This window comes from Protopterus annectens, chromosome 11.part0, assembly GCF_019279795.1.
Source record: "Protopterus annectens isolate FY-2018-M chromosome 11.part0, PAN1.0, whole genome shotgun sequence".
Taxonomy (NCBI): Eukaryota; Metazoa; Chordata; order Ceratodontiformes; family Protopteridae; genus Protopterus; species Protopterus annectens.
In genome coordinates, this window is record NC_056745.1 from 570,113,844 (window position 1) to 570,133,998 (window position 20,155).

A 20,155-nucleotide genomic window follows, 5' to 3' on the forward strand; every position below is an offset into this window, starting at 1 on the left:
CGTAGGTTCCTATAAAAAAATTCTGTGAAGAGCTATGGATCACAGATGCACACTTTCGACTTCACACATGTGATACCCTGACTGCATATGTGGGCATTTGCAATAAGCACAATATCTGTATTAACTGGAGAACACTAAGAAATTGTCGTAAGTGTATTACTTTTAAGGACTGCATTTCATTTAATTGTATAACTTTAAGATTTTAAAATGAGAATTAAGTCTCAAAGTATTGCTACAGAAATCATTATGAAACATCAGAGATTGTTGAGGCATTGGTATGTTTGTCTAATATGCAAAATACACTTGGAAGTTAATGTTAGTACAGAAACAGTAGTGATTTATTTAGTTAGTTAATTATTTGTCTGCCTGTCTGTCGGTCTATTCATTTCTGATACATTTTTAAATTATACTTTGTCTTTTTAATCTATATAGCACTAAAATGTCCTGCAGGACAAGAATATCAGCCTTGTGTTTCAACCTGCACAACGAAGACCTGCTTAAACAAAGATTACTATGTGGCTTCATCATGTTCATATTTAAGGGAGGAGTGTGTATGTGGAAATGGCACAGTTTTACATCGCACATATGCTAACATCTGTGTTGAAGAGAAGCAATGTGGTCAGTATGGTGTCATAATCATTTAAGATTTTGTTCTAGAGAATTTCATAATGCATGAAAAATGACTACTGGTTTTAAAGAGTGGCTGGATCACAGTATATATTTCTTTCTTTTCATTTCTTTGTTTCTATTCTTTTTTTTCTTTCTTTCTATGAGCTATTAACTCAGTGTGATGTGTTGCTTTTCCAAAGACATCTAAAAGTGTATAGTAACTACACTGAGCCAAATGTGTCAATGTTATTCTGACACGAAGTGTATAGTAACTACACAGTGTGGCAAATGTGTCAATGTTATTCTGACACGGTGTATAGTAACTACACTGAGCCAAATGTGTTATTGTTATTCTGACACAAAGTGTATAGTAACTACACAGAGACAAATGTGTCAATGTTATTCTGTCACAAAGTGTATAGTAACTACACTGAGCCAAATGTGTCAATGCTATTCTGACACGGTGCATAGTAACTACACTGAGCCAAATGTGTCAATGTTATTCAGACACGAAGTGCATAGTAACTACACTGAGCCAAATGTGTCGATGTTATTCTGACACGGTGTATAGTAACTACACTGAGCTAAATGCGTCAATGTTATTCTGACACGAAGTGTATAGTAACTACACTGAGCCAAATGTATCAATGTTATTCTGACATGAAGTGTATAGTAACTACATTGAGCCAAATGTATTAATGTTATTCTGACACGAAGTCTATAGTAACTACACTGAGGTAAATGTGTCAGTGTTATTCTGACATGGTGTATAGTAACTACACTGAGCAAAATGTGTCAATGTTATTCTGACACGAAATGTATAGTAACTACACTGAGCCAAATGTGACAATGTTATTCTGACATGAAGTGTATAGTAACTACACTGAGCCAAATGTGTCATTGTTATTCTGACATGAAGTGTATAGTAACTACACTGAGCCAAATGTGTCAATTTTATTCTGACATGAAGTATATAGTAACTACACTGAGCCAAATGTGTCAATGCTATTCTGACACGAAGTCTATGGTAACTACACTGAGCGAAATGTGTCACTGTTATCCTGACAACAAAATGTATAGTAGCTACACTGAGCCAAATGTGTCAGTGTTATTCTGACACGAAATGTATAGTAATTACACTGAGCCAAATGTGTCAATGTTATTCTGACTTGAAGTGTATAATAACTACACTGAGTCAAAACATTTCATTGTTATTCTGACACAAAGTGTATAGTAACTACACTGAGCTAAATGGGTTAATGTTATTCTGACATGGTGTGAAGTAACTACTCTGAGCCAAATGTGTCAATGTTATTCTGACACGAAGTGTATAGTAACTACCTGAGCCAAATGTGTTAATGTAATTCTGACACGAAGTGTATAGTAACTAAACTGAGCCAAATGTGTTAATGTTATTCTGACATGAAGTGTATAGAAACTACACTGAGCCAATTGTGTTAATGTTATTCTGACATGGTGTATAATAACTACACTGAGCCAAATGTGTTAATGTTATTCTGACATGAAGTGTATAGTAACTACACTGAGCCAAATGTGTCAATCTTATTTTGAAAGGAAGTGTATAGTAAAAACACTGATCCAAATGTGTTAGTGTTATTCTGACATGAAGTGTATAGAAACTACACTGAGCCAAATTTGTCAATGTTATTCTGACACGATATGCATAGTAATTACACTGAGCCAAATGTGTCGATGTTATTCTGACTCGAAGTGTATAATAACTACACTGAGTCAAATGTGTCAATGTTATTCTGACAAGAAGTGTATAGTAACTACACTGAGCCAAATGTGTTAATGTTATTCTGACACAAAGTGTATAGTAACTACACTGAGCCAAATGTGTTAATGTTATTCTGACACAAAGTGTATAGTAACTACACTGAGCCAAATGTGTCAATCTTATTCTGACATGAAGTCTATGGTAACTACACTGAGTGAAATGTGTCAATGTTTTCCTGACACGAAATGTATAGTAACCACACTGAGCCAAATGTGTCAATGTTATTCTGACTCGAAGTGTATAGTAACTACGCTGAGTCAAAATGTTTCAATGTTATTCTGATATGAAGTGTATAGTAACTACACTGAGCCAAATGTGTTAATGTTATTCTGACATGCAGTGTGAAGTAACTACTCTGAGCCAAATGTGTCAGTGTTATTCTGACACAAAGTGTATATTAACTACACTGAGCCAAATGTGTTAATGTTATTCTGACACGAAGTGCATAGAAACTACACTGAGCCAATTGTGTTGATGTTATTCTGACATGATGTGTATAGTAACTACACTGAGCCAAATGTGTTAATGTTATTCTGACACGAAGTGTATAGTTACTACACTGAGCCAAATGTGTCAATGTTATTCTGACATGAAGTATATAATAACTACACTGAGCGCCAAATGTGTTAATGTTATTCTGACACGAAGTGCATAGAAACTACACTGAGCCAATTGTGTTGATGTTATTCTGACATGATGTGTATAGTAACTACACTGAGCCAAATGTGTTAATGTTATTCTGACAAGAAGTGTATAGTAACTACATTGAGCCAAATGTTTCAATGTTATTCTGACATGAAGTATATAGTAACTACATTGAGCCGAATGTGTCACTGTTATTCTGACATGAAGTGTATAGTGACAACCCTAAGCAACATGGGTCAATGTTATTCTGACATGAAGTGTAGAGTAATTACACTGAGCCAAATGTGTCAATGCTATTCTGACACAAAGTGTACAGTAACTACACTTAGCCAAATGTGTCAATGTTATTCTGACACGAAGTGTATAGTAACTACACTGAGCCAAATGTGTCAGTGTTATTCTGACAAGAAGTGTATAGTAACTACACTGAGCCAAATGTGCCAAGTTTATTCTGACACGATGTATATAGTAACTACCCTGAGTCAAATGTGCAATGTTATTCTGACACAAAGTGCATACTAACTACACAGAGCCAAATTTGTCAATGTTATTCTAACATGAAGTGTATAGTAATTAAACTGAGCCAAATGTGTCAATGTTATTCTAACATGAAGTGTAGAGTACCTACACTGAGCCAAATGTGTTATTGTTATTCTGACATGATTTGTATAGTAACTACACTGAACCAAATGTGTCAATGTTATTCTGACACGGTGTATAGTAACTGCACTGAGCCAAATGTGTTAATGTTATTCTGACACAAAGTGCATAGTAACTATACTGAGCCAAATTTGTTAATGTTATTCTGACACGAAGTGTATAGTAACTACACTGAACCAAATGTGTCAATATTATTCTTACAGTAAGTGTATAGTAACTACACTGAGCCAAATGTGTCAATGTTATTCTGACACGAAGTATATAATAACTACACTGAGCACCAAATGTGTTAATGTTATTCTGACATAAAGTGTATAGTAACTACATTGAGCCAAATGTGTCAGTGTTATTCTGACACGGAGTGTATAGTGACTACCCTGAGCAAAATGTGTCAATGTTATTCTGACACAAATTGTACACTAGCTACACTGAGCCAAATGTGTCAATGTTATTCTGACAAAAAGTGTATAGTAACTACACTGAGCCAAATGTGTTAATGTTATTCTGACACAAAGTGTATAGTTACTACACTGAGCCAAATGTGTCAATGTTATTCTGACATGGTGTATGGTAACTACATTGAGCCAAATGTGTCAGTGTTATTCTGACATGAAGTGTATAGTGACTACCCTGAGCCAAATGTGTCAATGTTATTCTAACATGAAGTGTATAGTACCTACACTGAGCCAAATGTGTTATTGTTATTCTGACATGATTTGTATAGTAACTACACTGAACCAAATGTGTCAATGTTATTCTGACATGGTGTATAGTTACTACACTGAGCCAAATGTGTCAATGTTATTCTGACACGAAGTGTATATAGTAACTAGACTGAGTCAAATGTGTCAATATTATTCTGACAGTAAGTGTATAGTAACTACACTGAGCCAAATGTGTCAATGATATTCTGACATGAAGTATATAATAACTACACTGAGCGCCAAATGTGTTAATGTCATTCTGACATAAAGTGTATAGTAACTACACATAGCCAAATGTGTCAATGTTATTCATGCACAAAGTGTATAGTAACTGCACTGAGCCAAATGTGTCAATGTTATTCTGACATGAAGTATATGGTAACTGCACTGAGCCAAATGTGTCAATGTTATTCTGACACTAAGTCTATGGTAACTACACTGAGTGAAATGTGTCAATGTTATCCTGACACGAAATGTATAGTAGCTACACTGAGCCAAATGTGTCAATGTTATTCTGACACAATATGTATAGTAATTACACTGAGCCAAATGTGTAAATGTTATTCTCACTCGGTGTATAATAACTACACTGAGTCAAATGTGTCAGTGTTATTCTGACAAGAAGTGTATAGTAACTACACTGAGCCAAATGTGTTAATGTAATTCTGACACGAAGTTTATAGTAACTACACTGAGCCAAATGTGTCAATGTTATTCTGACATGAAGTGTATAGTAACTACCCTGAGCCAAATGTGTCAGTGTTATTCTGACATGAAGTATATAGTAACTACACTGAGCCAAATATGTTAATGTTATTCTTACATGAAGTGTATAGTAACTACACTGAGACAAATGTGTCAATGTTATTCTGACACGAAGTCTATGGTAACTACACTGAGCGAAATATGACAATGTTATCCTGACACGAAATGTATGGTAACTACACTGAGCCAAATGTGACAATGTTATCCTGACACGAAATGTATGGTAACTACACTGAGCCAAATGTGTCAATGTTATTCTGACATGATATGTATAGTAATTACACTGAGCCAAATGTGTCAATGTTATTCTGACACGAAGTGTATAATAACTACACTGAGTCAAAATGTTTCAATGTCATTCTGATACGAAGTGTATAGTAACTACACTGAGCCAAATGTGTTAATGTTATTCTGACATGCAGTGTGAAGTAACTACTCTGAGCCAAATGTGTCAATGTTATTCTGACACAAAGTGTATATTTACTACACTGAGCCAAATGTGTCACTGTTATTCTGACACGGTGTATAGTAACTACACTGAGCCAAATGTGTTAATTTCATTCTGACACGAAGTGTATAGAAACTACCCTGAGCCAATTGTATTGATGTTATTCTGACATGATGTGTATGGTAACTACACTGAGCCAAATGTGTTAATGTTATTCTGACACGAAGTGTATGGTTACTACACTGAGCCAAATGTGTCAATATTATTCTGACACGAAGTATATAATAACTACACTGAGCACCAAATGTGTTAATGTTATTCTGACATGAAGTGTATAGTAACTACACTGAACCAAATGTGTCAATGTTATTCTGACAAGAAGTGTATAGTAACTACATTGAGCCAAATGTTTCAATGTTATTCTGACATGAAGTATATAGTAACTACATTGAGCCAAATGTGTCAATGTTATTCTGACATGAAGTGTATAGTGACAACCCTGAGCAACATGGGTCAATGTTATTCTGACACTTAGTGTAGGATAACTACACTGAGCCAAATGTGTCAATGCTATTCTGACACGAAGTGTACAGTAACTACACTTAGCCAAATGTGTCAATGTTATTCTGACACGAAGTGTATAGTAACTACACTGAGCCAAATGTGTCAACGTTATTCTGACATGATGTATATAGTAACTACACTGAGTCAAATGTGCAATGTTATTCTGACACGAAGTGCATAGTAACTACACAGAGCCAGATTTGTCAATGTTATTCTGACACGGTGTATAGTAATTAAACTGAGCCACGTGATTAAAGTGTAGCTATCATTTCTAAGTCTTTTTGATTAAGCACTTGGGCTTCAGATCAGTTGTTTTACATTAGGAAGGTTTGTGGCCTGCACTGTGGTGGTAGGACAGGTAGCTTACATCCTTCTAAGTTGGGAACTGCTGATTGAGGGCTCAGTGTCTGTTATTCTAAAAGTGTATTAGTTCTGGTTTAAGCACTTGGGCTTCAGGCCAGTTATTTTACATTAAGAAGGATGCACTCTTGTGGGAGGAGAGGCTGGACTCTGCCCTTCTGAGCTGGGAATTTCTGGTTAAAGGCTTATGGTGCCTGCATATTCTAACTGTTTCTTACTGAAATTGGTACACCTTGTTTGCTGTCGCATAGACTAGATCCAGGCCTGCTGAATCTAGCTTTGTCAGTATGCTTGTTGTTTGTTTATTTCCCTGAAATGCTAATTCCACCTAAAATGTGGCCTTTTAGCACTTCTGTGGATCCCTAGTGATATCTGCATTGCATACTGTACTTATTTTCTTGTTTCACTTGAAAGAAAGTTACTGTTTGTCATTTTTGCATTTAAGTTACCTGTAACACATTGCATTTAAGTTACCTGGCACTTGCTCACTAAAGCAATTATATAAGTCAGCTCTAAAAAATTAAAAGCACTACACCCTCACAAACTCCCCTTGAGTACCTTGTTCCCCATTGGCCCTTTTTTTCACTTATAAAGGAATTCCCAATACTATTCTAGCATGTCCAAAGGTCACTTGTCAATCTCCTCTCCGGTCCAGCTATTGAATCTGGGAATCTTGAGGCAATGTTACAATTGCCTCATGTACACAGACAACCCTCTCCTCCACCCAACAAATTCCAACACATGTGAGAGATGCAACCATATAGCCAAACTGGAGGCTAAGCTCTCTCAACTCAGTACTGGCGTAACCAGTCAGGAGGAGAAGGAAACCACACTCACTACAATTCCAGTCTCACATAGACCTACCATGACAACAAACCAAACACATAAACACACAAAAACATACTCGGAGGCTCTAAATAAAAATCTGCCTAAGCAGCAGAGGCATCCAAAGCCAAGCAATCGCTACCCCAAAACAAAACACATGCAACATATAGCTCACAAAGCCAGTGTGCTGAACAGTCACAGCCCTTAAGGCTAAACAACACACCTGATACACTTGTAATAGGTGACTCTATCGTCAGGCACACTGACATCCTGCTCACCAGGCTGAACAAGGAGAAGATCATGGTGAGCTGCCTGTCGGGTGCTAGGATCCGCCACATAACACAAGCACTCAGGTCACTCCAAGGCAAGTACAAATATGACTCAGTCATTGTCCATGCTGGTGTGAATGACCTGAGACGTACCTCCCTGGACTACATGAAAAGAGACATAGAGGAGCTCTCTGAGCATGTAGCCCAGGCCGGTATGACCCTGACCTTGAGTAGCATCTTACCCTCACCAAGAATGATGCCACAATATGAAGACAAGATGATCAATTTCAACAATTGACTTAAGTATTGGTGTCATTCAAAGGGGATCCAATGCCTGTCAGCCTGGGATGACATGCTCGACAAGCCATGATGCTTCACTAGGGATGGCTTGCACCTGTCACCCCTGGGCTTTCGGATATTGGCAAAGGCTCTTGCTACCCCCATAGTGCCTTTTTTAGGCAAGGCTCAAAAGACAAACCCACCTCCATAGGTATCACAAGGGATAAGAAACTAAGAGTAATGCTACTCAATGCCAGAAGTCTAAACCTCAAGATGCACACACTCAAAACTCTCCTTAGCATGGAAAACATCGATATCTGTGCAGTAACAGAAACCTGGTTCAAGGCTCCCGAGAGCACCCCAGCACTACCAGGTTATACCTCATACCATGCTTTTTGGCCCCAAAACTTGGACCGAACCACAAAAGGAGGAGGAGTATCAATATTCGTCAAAGATACCCACACCTCCAGGTTGGTGGCACAGCACGAAGCATCAGAGATTATCCATGTGCAACTAACAGTGGGTAAAACTGCCTTCCAGTTTATAGCCTGCTACAGACCACCCTCCCAAACACAGGAACCCCACTCGGCCTTCCTGAGAATACTGGAAAATATAAAGGTCTTTCCAAACACTATTATATTGGGCGACTTCAACTACCCAAACATAGACTGGGAGCATTACTCTAGCTCCAACACCCTAGCCCAAAGGTTCCTAGAATTTATAAACTCAAATGCTATGGAACAACTTGTTACCACTCCCACAAGAGGGGAAAACATACTGGACCTGATCATCACCAACATGGGGACACTATGCTCCAGACCAGAAGTGTATCCCTCACTGGTAAGATCAGACCATAAACTAATCTCACTGGATATTCACATCCTGACCCCACCCCCTGCCCAGAAAACCACAGTGAAAAACTTCTCTAAAGCAAATTTCACATGCCTCAAAACCGAGGTGGAATCCTTCAAAGCCCCCTGTGGAAAATACGGCCCAGACCGCAGAATCCTTTATAAACGCATTCTATGAACACCTTCAGGAATGCATGGATCATGCAATCCCAAATAAAACCAAGGCCCAATCCTCCAAAGGCAGGCGTCCTGTCTGGTGGACCCCAGCCATAAACAAACTATACAATAGAAGGAAGAAGCTACTACATGATAGAGCAAAATCCCAAAAAGGGAAGGCATCTCTGATCAGTATTAGCAAAAAACTACGGGCACTCATAAAATCGTCTAAGGCCAGCTTCGAGAGAAAAATTGCACAGGACACTAAGGATAATCACAAGGCTTTCTTTAGTTATGTTAGGAACCTGGGTGGGAATTCCCAGATATGCTCAGAATTAGTCCAAAATGACAAAAAATACACAGAGCCCACAGACATTGCCAACATCCTAGCTGACAGGTTCAGTGCAAACTTCTCCCCCCCCTCCATCAAAAGGGCAAATATCTATCCAAACAGAGTGCTGCCCCCCTGACATCTCAGATGCTCAGGTAAGAGCCGCCCTCTCCAAAGCAAAAAACACAGCATCAATGGGACCAGATTGTGTCCCGGGCTGCGTCCTACATAAACTCCAAGAAGAGCTAAACCCAAACATAAAACTACTGTTCAATCTTAGCCTTACTACAGGATATGTACCCAAAGAGTGGCGTACAGCAACAGTGGTCCCTCTCCGCAAAGGTGGTGCCTCAACGGATCCTGGAGACTATCGCCCCATAAGCCTGACTAGCTTGGTCTGCAAAGCTATGGAAAGAATCATCATGGACCTCATAAATAAAGATATTGGGGACCTACAGACACTGGATCCTACCCAGTTTGGCTTTGTTAAGGGCAGATCCTGCCTCTTAAACCTGGTCGATTTCTTTGAAACAGTCACCAAGGCCATTGACGAGGGGAAGGTGCTCCACACAGCCTACCTGGACCTCGCAAAAGCCTTCGAAACAATACCCCACTCGGGCATTATAGATAAGCTCACCAGCTTAAATATAAACCCCTATGTCACTAGATGGGTTGCAAACTGGCTCAAGGACAGAACCCACATGGTTAGAATTGCTGGAGCCATGTCAGACTCCAAACCAGTTACAAGTGGCGCCCCACAAGGCTCAGTCCTGGGACCTCTGTTGTTCTGTATATATTTCTCGGCGGTACAGGCCAACACGGAAGGAATGTGGGTCACCAAGTTCGCAGATGACTGCAAACTGGGCGCCATAATCAACTCTCAAGCCAACACAAGCATCCTCTAAAAGGACCTCATAGAAACAGACAACTGGTGCCAGAGCCATGGCCTCAAGCTAAATGCCAAAAAGTGTATAGTCATCCCCTTTGGCAAAAACAAAGTGCCCACAAATTACCACATAGGTGGTAATCCATTAAGTACAGAAGAAGTCATTAGGGACCTGGGGACCCAAGTTGATAGCAATCTCTCATTTGACAACCACGTGGCCAAAGTGGTTAGAAAAACATTTTATATAGCCCACCTAATCATGAAGGGATTCACATCCAGATCAGGGGAGGTCATCGTGCCTCTTTACTCATCCCTCATCAGGCCCATAATTGAGTACAATGCCCCTTTTGGGATGTACCTTACCAGACACATGCAGCAACTGGAAAGACTCCAAAAGTACCTCACCAAGAGGATCAAAGGGCTCAAACAGATGCCATATGCTGCCCGGTTAAAGAAACTCCAGCTCTACTCAGTGGCATACCGCCTGCTCAGAGGCAATCTGTGCCTGACGTATAAAGCCATGTCCAACCCGGAATTAATGGACATGCTGCACCTCAGAAAATCCAAATCCCATCGAGCTACGCGCTCGAGAGACTTGAACCTCAGCACTGAAATAAATAGGACATGCTGGAGGGACAGATTCATAACCCAGAAGCTCCCTTCACTCTGGAATAAAATCCCAATCCAGGTTAGGCAGAGTCCCGCACTGACTCTCTTCTAGGGGAATCTTGATGAGTGGATGGGAGATCATAGGTTTACCCCGGCTATCACTTCTGTGTCACTGTAAGACAGAGGCATAGTACACTAACCTCAAAAAAAGGCATAGCAAAATTAATTTAAAATGGGTGGCGAAAGCCAAACACACTCTGGCTAAGCTTATAAATGCCCTAGGGCAGATAGCCTAGTATGAACCTATGAACCAAATGTGTCAATGTTATTCTGACATAAAGTGTATAGTACTTACACTGGGCCAAATGTGTTATTGTTATTCTGACATGATTTGTATAGTAACTACACTGAAAAAGAAGGTCAATGTTATTCTGATATGGTGTATAGTAACTACACTGAGCCAAATGTGTTAATATTATTCTGACACAAAGTGCATAGTAACTATACTGAGCCAAATTTGTTAATGTTATTCTGACATGAAGTGTATAGTAACTACACTGAGCCAAATGTGTTAATGTTATTCGGACATGAAGTGTATAGTAACTACACTGAGCCAAATGTGTCAATGTTATTCTGACATGAAGTGTATAGTAACTACATTGACCCAAATGTGTTAATGTTATTCTGACATGAAGTGTATAGTAACTACACTGAGCCAAATGTGTCAATGTTATTCTGACTCGAAGTGTATTGTAGCTACCCTGAGCCAAATAAGTCAATGTTATTCTGACACAAAGTGTATAGTAACTACACTGAGCCAAATGTGTCATTGTTATTCTGACACGAAGTGTATAGTAACTACACTGAGCAAAATGTGTCAATGTTATTCTGACATGAAGTATATAGTAACTACACTGAGCTAAATATGTTAATGTTATTCTGACATGAAGTATTTAGTAACTACACTGAGCCAAATGTGTCAATGTTATTCTGACACAAAGTCTATGGTAACTACACTGAGCGAAATGTGTCAATGTTATCCTGACACGAAATGTATAGTAGCTACACTGAGCCAAATGTGTCAATGTTATTCTGACTCAAAGTGTATAATAACTAAACTTAGCAAAACGTTTCAATGTTATTCTGACACAAAGTGTATAGTAACTACACTGAGCCAAATGTGTCAATGTTATTCTGACACGGTGTATAGTAACTACACCGAGCCAAATGTGTGAATTTTATTTTGACACAAAGTGCATAGTAACTACACTGAGCCAAATGTGTCAATGTTATTCTGACACAAAGTGTATAGTAACTACAATGAGCCAAATGTGTCAATGTTTTTCTGATACGAAGTGGATAGTAACTACACTGAGCCAAATGTGTCAATGTTATTCTGAGATGAAGTGTATAGTAACTACACTGAGACAAATTTGTCATTGTTATTCTGACACAAAGTGTATAGTAAGTACACTGAGCCAAATGTGGGAATGTTACTCTGACACAAAGTGTTTAGTAACTACACTGAGCCAAATGTGTCAATGTTATTCTGACATGAAGTGTACAGTAACTAAACGTAGCCAAATATGTCAATGTTATTCTTACACGATGTGTATAGTAACTACACTGAGCCAAATGTGTCAATGTTATTCTGACATGAAGTGCATAGTAACTACACTGAGCCAGATGTGTCAAGGTTATTCTGACATGATGTGTATAGTAACTACACTGAGCCAAATGTGTCAATGTTATTCTGACATGAAGTGTATAGTAACTACACTGAGCCAAATGTGTCAATGTTATTCTGACATGGTGTATAGTAATTACACTGAGCCAAATGTGTCAATGTTATTCTGACACAAAGTGTATAGTAGCTACACTGAGCCAAATGTGTTGTTTTTCTGACATGTAATGTATAGTAACTACACTGAGCCAAATGTGGCAATTTTATTCTGACACGGTGTATAGTAACTACACTGAGCCAAATGTGACAATGTTATTCTGACACGAAGTGTATAGTAACTACGAGTCGAATGTGTCTATGTTATTCTGACACAAAGTGTATAGTAACTACACTGAGCCAAATGTGTTCATGTTTTTCTGAGATGAAGTGTATAGTAACCACACTAAGCCAAATGTGTCAATGTTATTCTGACATGGTGTATAGCAAACACACTGAGCCAAATGTTTCAATGTTTTTCTGACACAGTGTATAGTAACTACACTGAGCCAAATGTGTCAATTTTATTCTGACACGGTGTATAGTAACTACACTTAGCCAAATGTGACAATGTTATTCTGACACGAAGTGCATAGTAACTACGAGTCAAATGTGTCTGTGTTATTCTGACTCAAAGTGTATAATAACTACACTGAGCAAAACATTTCAATGTTATTCTCACACGAAGTGTATAGTAACTACAATGAGCCAAATGTGTTAATGTAATTCTGACACGAAGTGTGAAGTAACTACTCTGGGCCAAATGTGTCACTGTTATTCTGACACGAAGTGTATAGTAACTACACTGAGCCAAATGTGTCACTGTTATTCTGACACGATGTACAGTAACTACACTGAGCTAAATGTGTTAATGTTATTCTGACAGGAAGTGTATAGTAACTACACTAAGCCAAATATGTTAATGTTATTCTGACACAAAGTGTACAGTAAATACACTGAGCCAAATGTGCCAATGTTATTCTGACATGGTGTATAGTAACTACACTGAGCCAAAGGTGTCAATGTTATTCTGACACGAAGTGAATAGTAACTGCACGTAGCCAAATGTGTCAATGTTATTCTGACACGAAGTGTATAGTAATTACACTTAACCAAATGTGTCAAGGTTATTCTGACAAGATGTGTATTGTAACTACACTGAGCCAAATGTGTCAATGTTATTCTGACATGAAATGCATAGTAAGTACACTGAGCCAATTGTGCCAATGTTATTCTGACATGAAGTGTATAGTAATTACACTGAGCCAAATGTGTCAATGTTATTCTGACACAAAGTGTATAGTAGCTACACTGAGCCAAAGTGTTAATGTTATTCTGACATGAACTGTATAGTAACTACACTGAGCCAAATGTGTCAATGTTATTCTGACACGGTGTATAATAACTACACTAAGCCAAATGTGTTAATGTTATTCTGACACGGTGTATAGTAACTACACTGAGCCAAGTGTATTAATGCTATTATGGCACGAAGTGTATAGTAACTACACTGAGCAAAATGTGTCAAAGTTATTCTGAAACGAAGTGTATTGTAAACACACTGAGCCAAATCTGTCAATGTTTTTCTGACATGAAGTGTATAGTAACTACATTGAGCCAAATGTGTCAATGTTATTCTGACACGAAGTGTATATTAACTACACTGAGCCAAATGTGTCAATGTTATTCTGACATGAAGTGTATAGTAACTACACTGAGCCAAATTTGTCAATGTTATTCTGAAATGAAGTGTATTGTAAACACACTGAGCCAAATCTGTCAATGTTATTCTGACATGGTGTATAGTAACTACACTGAGCCAAATGTGTCAATGTTATTCTGACACGAAGTGTATAGTAACTACACTGAGTATGCCAAATGTGTTTTTGGTATTCTGACATGAAGTGTATAGTAACTATATTGAGCCAAATGTGTCAATGATATTCTGACATGAAGTGTATAGTAACTACACTGAGTCAAATGTGTCAATTTTATTCTGACACGACGTGTATAGTAACTACACTCAGCCAAATGTTTCAATGTTATTCTGACATGAAGTGTATAGTAATTTCACTGAGCCAAATGTATTAATGTTATTCTGACAAGAAGTGTATCGTAACTACACTGAGCCAGATATGTTAATGTTATTCTGACATGGTGTATAGTAAGTACACTGAGCCAAATGTGTCAATGTTATTCTGACATGAAGTGAATAGTAACTACACTGAGCCAAATGTGTTAATGCTATTCTGACAAGAAGTGTATAGTAACTACACTGAGCTAAATGTGTTAATGTTATTCTGACATGAAGTGTATAGAAGCTACACTGAGCCAAATGTGTCAAGTTTATTCTGACACGAAGTGTATAGTAACTACACTGAGCCAAATGTGTCAATATTATTCTGACACAAAGTGTATAGTAACTACACTGAGCCAAAAGTATCAATGTAATTCTGACACAAAGTTTATAGTAATTACACTGAGCTCCAAATGTGTTAATCTTATTCTGACACGAAGTGTATAGTAACTACACTGAGCCAAATGTGTCAGTGTTATTCTGACATGAAGTGTATACTAACTACACTGTGCCAAATGTGTCAATGTTATTCTGACCTGAAGTGTAGAGTAACTACAATGAGCCAAATGTGCCATTGTTATTCTGACATGAAGTGTATAGTAACTACACTGAGCCAAATGTGTCAATTTTATTCTGACACGAAGTGTATAGTAAGTACACTGAGCCAAATTTGTCAATGTTATTCTGACACGGTGTATAGTAACTTCACCGAGCCAAATGTGTGAATTTTATTTTGACACAAAGTGTATAGTAACTACACTGAGCCAAATGTGTCAATGTTATTCTGACATGAAGTGTATAGTAACTACACTGTGCGAAATGTGTCAATGTTTTTCTGATACAAAGTGGATAGTAACTACACTGAGCCAAATGTGTCAATGTTATTCTGAGATGAAGTGTATAATAACTACACTGAGACAAATTTGTCAATGTTATTCTGACACAAAGTGTATAGTAAGTACAATGAGCCAAATGTGGGAATGTTATTCTGACACGAAGTGTTTAGTAACTACACTGAGCCAAATGTGTCAATGTTATTCTGACATGAAGTGTACAGTAACTACACGTAGCCGAATGTGTTAATGTTATTCTGACACGATGTGTATAGTAACTACACTGAGCCAAAGGTGTCAATGTTATTCTGACACGAAGTGAATAGTAACTGCACGTAGCCAAATGTGTCAATGTTATTCTGACACGAAGTGTATAGTAACTACACTGAGCCAAATGTGTCAAGGTTATTCTGACACGATGTGTATAGTAACTACTCTGAGCCAAATGTGTCAATGTTATTCTGACACGAAATGCATAGTAAGTACACTGAGCCAATTGTGCCAATGTTATTCTGACAAGAAGTGTATAGTAATTACACTGAGCCAAATGTGTCAATGTTACTCTGACACAAAGTGTATAGTAGCTACACTGAGCCAAAGTGTTAATGTTATTCTGACATGAAGTGTATAGTAACTACACTGAGCCAAATGTGTCAATGTTATTCTGACACGGTGTATAATAACTACACTGAGCCAACTGTGTTAATGTTATTCTGACACGGTGTATAGTAACTACACTGAGCCAAGTGTATTAATGCTATTATGGCACGAAGTGTATAGTAACTACACTGAGCCAAATGTGTCAAAGTTATTCTGAAACAAAGTGTATTGTAAACACACTGAGCCAAATCTGTCAATGTTTTTCTGACATGAAGTGTATAGTAACTACATTGAGCCAAATGTGTCAATGTTATTCTGACACGAAGTGTATATTAACTACACTGAGCCAAATGTGTCAATGTTATTCTGACATGAAGTGTATAGTAACTACACTGAGCCAAATTTGTCAATGTTATTCTGAAATGAAGTGTATTGTAAACACACTGAGCCAAATCTGTCAATGTTATTCTGACATGAAGTGTATAGTAACTACACTGAGCCAAATGTGTCAATGTTATTCTGACACGAAGTGTATAGTAACTACACTGAGTATGCCAAATGTGTTTTTGGTATTCTGACATGAAGTGTATAGTAACTATATTGAGCCAAATGTGTCAATGTTATTCTGACACGAAGTGTATAGTAACTACACTGAGTCAAATGTGTCAATTTTATTCTGACACAACGTGTATAGTAACTACACTCAGCCAAATGTTTCAATGTTATTCTGACACGAAGTGTATAGTAACTTCACTGAGCCAAATGTATTAATGTTATTCTGACAAGAAGTGTATCGTAACTACACTGAGCCAGATATGTTAATGTTATTCTGACATGGTGTATAGCAACTACACTGAGCCAAATGTGTCAATGTTATTCTGACATGAAGTGAATAGTAACTAGACTGAGCCAAATGTGTTAATGCTATTCTGACAAGAAGTGTATAGTAACTACACTGAGCTAAATGTGTTAATGTTATTCTGACATGAAGTGTATAGAAGCTACACTGAGCCAAATGTGTCAAGTTTATTCTGACACGAAGTGTATAGTAACTACACTGAGCCAAATGTGTCAATATTATTCTGACACAAAGTGTATAGTAACTACACTGAGCCAAAAGTATCAATGTAATTCTGACACAAAGTTTATAGTAATTACACTGAGCTCCAAATGTGTTAATCTTATTCTGACACGAAGTGTATAGTAACTACACTGAGCCAAATGTGTCAGTGTTATTCTGACATGAAGTGTATACTAACTACACTGTGCCAAATATGTTATTCTGACCTGAAGTGTAGAGTAACTACAATGAGAGAAATGTGCCATTGTTATTCTGACATGAAGTGTATAGTAACTACACTGAGCCAAATGTGTCAATTTTACTCTGACACGAAGTGTATAGTAAGTACACTGAGCCAAATTTGTCAATGTTATTCTGACACGGTGTATAGTAACTTCACCGAGCCAAATGTGTGAATTTTATTTTGACACAAAGTGTATAGTAACTACACTGAGCCAAATGTGTCAATGTTATTCTGACATGAAGTGTATAGTAACTACACTGTGCGAAATGTGTCAATGTTTTTCTGATACAAAGTGGATAGTAACTACACTGAGCCGAATGTGTCAATGTTATTCTGAGATGAAGTGTATAATAACTACACTGAGACAAATTTGTCAATGTTATTCTGACACAAAGTGTATAGTAAGTACAATGAGCCAAATGTGGGAATGTTATTCTGACACGAAGTGTTTAGTAACTACACTGAGCCAAATGTGTCAATGTTATTCTGACATGAAGTGTACAGTAACTACACGTAGCCGAAAGTGTTAATGTTATTCTGACACGATGTGTATAGTAACTACACTGAGCCAAAGGTGTCAATGTTATTCTGACACGAAGTGAATAGTAACTGCACGTAGCCAAATGTGTCAATGTTATTCTGACACGAAGTGTATAGTAACTACACTGAGCCAAATGTGTCAAGGTTATTCTGACACGATGTGTATAGTAACTACTCTGAGCCAAATGTGTCAATGTTATTCTGACACGAAATGCATAGTAAGTACACTGAGCCAATTGTGCCAATGTTATTCTGACAAGAAGTGTATAGTAATTACACTGAGCCAAATGTGTCAATGTTATTCTGACACAAAGTGTATAGTAGCTACACTGAGCCAAAGTGTTAATGTTATTCTGACATGAAGTGTATAGTAACTACACTGAGCCAAATGTGTCAATGTTATTCTGACATGGTGTATAATAACTACACTGAGCCAACTGTGTTAATGTTATTCTGACACGGTGTATAGTAACTACACTGAGCCAAGTGTATTAATGCTATTATGGCACGAAGTGTATAGTAACTACACTGAGCCAAATGTGTCAAAGTTATTCTGAAACTAAGTGTATTGTAAACACACTGAGCCAAATCTGTCAATGTTTTTCTGACATGAAGTGTATAGTAACTACATTGAGCCAAATGTGTCAATGTTATTCTGACACGAAGTGTATATTAACTACACTGAGCCAAATGTGTCAATGTTATTCTGACATGAAGTGTATAGTAACTACACTGAGCCAAATTTGTCAATGTTATTCTGAAATGAAGTGTATTGTAAACACACTGAGCCAAATCTGTCAATGTTATTCTGACATGAAGTGTATAGTAACTACACTGAGCCAAATGTGTCAATGTTATTCTGACACGAAGTGTATAGTAACTACACTGAGTATGCCAAATGTGTTTTTGGTATTCTGACATGAAGTGTATAGTAACTATATTGAGCCAAATGTGTCAATGTTATTCTGACACGAAGTGTATAGTAACTACACTGAGTCAAATGTGTCAATTTTATTCTGACACGACGTGTATAGTAACTACACTCAGCCAAATGTTTCAATGTTATTCTGACACGAAGTGTATAGTAACTTCACTGAGCCAAATGTATTAATGTTATTCTGACAAGAAGTGTATCGTAACTACACTGAGCCAGATATGTTAATGTTATTCTGACATGGTGTATAGTAACTACACTGAGCCAAATGTGTCAATGTTATTCTGACATGAAGTGAATAGTAACTAGACTGAGCCAAATGTGTTAATGCTATTCTGACAAGAAGTGTATAGTAACTACACTGAGCTAAATGTGTTAATGTTATTCTGACATGAAGTGTATAGAAGCTACACTGAGCCAAATGTGTCAAGTTTATTCTGACACGAAGTGTATAGTAACTACACTGAGCCAAATGTGTCAATATCATTCTGACACAAAGTGTATAGTAACTACACTGAGCCAAAAGTATCAATGTAATTCTGACACAAAGTTTATAGTAATTACACTGAGCTCCAAATGTGTTAATCTTATTCTGACACGAAGTGTATAGTAACTACACTGAGCCAAATGTGTCAGTGTTATTCTGACATGAAGTGTATACTAACTACACTGTGCGAAATATGTTATTCTGACCTGAAGTGTAGAGTAACTACAATGAGCCAAATGTGCCATTGTTATTCTGACATGAAGTGTATAGTAACTACACTGAGCCAAATGTGTCAATTTTATTCTGACACGAAGTGTATAGTAAGTACACTGAGCCAAATTTGTCAATGTTATTCTGACACGGTGTATAGTAACTTCACCGAGCCAAATGTGTGAATTTTATTTTGACACAAAGTGTATAGTAACTACACTGAGCCAAATGTGTCAATGTTATTCTGACATGAAGTGGATAGTAACCACACTGAGCCAAATGTGTCAATGTTATTCTGAGATGAAGTGTATAATAACTACACTGAGACAAATTTGTCAATGTTATTCTGACACAAAGTGTATAGTAAGTACAATGAGCCAAATGTGGGAATGTTATTCTGACACGAAGTGTTTAGTAACTACACTGAGCCAAATGTGTCAATGTTATTCTGACATGAAGTGTACAGTAACTACACGTAGCCGAATGTGTTAATGTTATTCTGACATGATGTGTATAGTAACTACACTGAGCCAAAGGTGTCAATGTTATTCTGACATGAAGTGAATAGTAACTGCACGTAGCCAAATGTGTCAATGTTATTCTGACACGAAGTGTATAGTAACTACACTGAGCCAAATGTGTCAAGGTTATTCTGACACGATGTGTATAGTAACTACTCTGAGCCAAA

General features: G+C 37.6%; 1 protein-coding gene across 1 annotated transcript in view; it reads left to right on the forward strand.

Annotated features, from left to right (window-relative positions):
* The window catches only part of OTOGL (otogelin like), a 3,472,886-nt gene that overhangs the window by 2,909,984 nt on the left and 542,747 nt on the right, over nucleotides 1-20,155 (forward strand). The window contains exons 43-44 of the mRNA XM_044088067.1: nucleotides 6-147; nucleotides 433-618. Of these exons, the coding sequence (XP_043944002.1) occupies nucleotides 6-147; nucleotides 433-618 (328 nt within the window). The remainder of the gene's footprint in view (nucleotides 1-5; nucleotides 148-432; nucleotides 619-20,155) is intronic.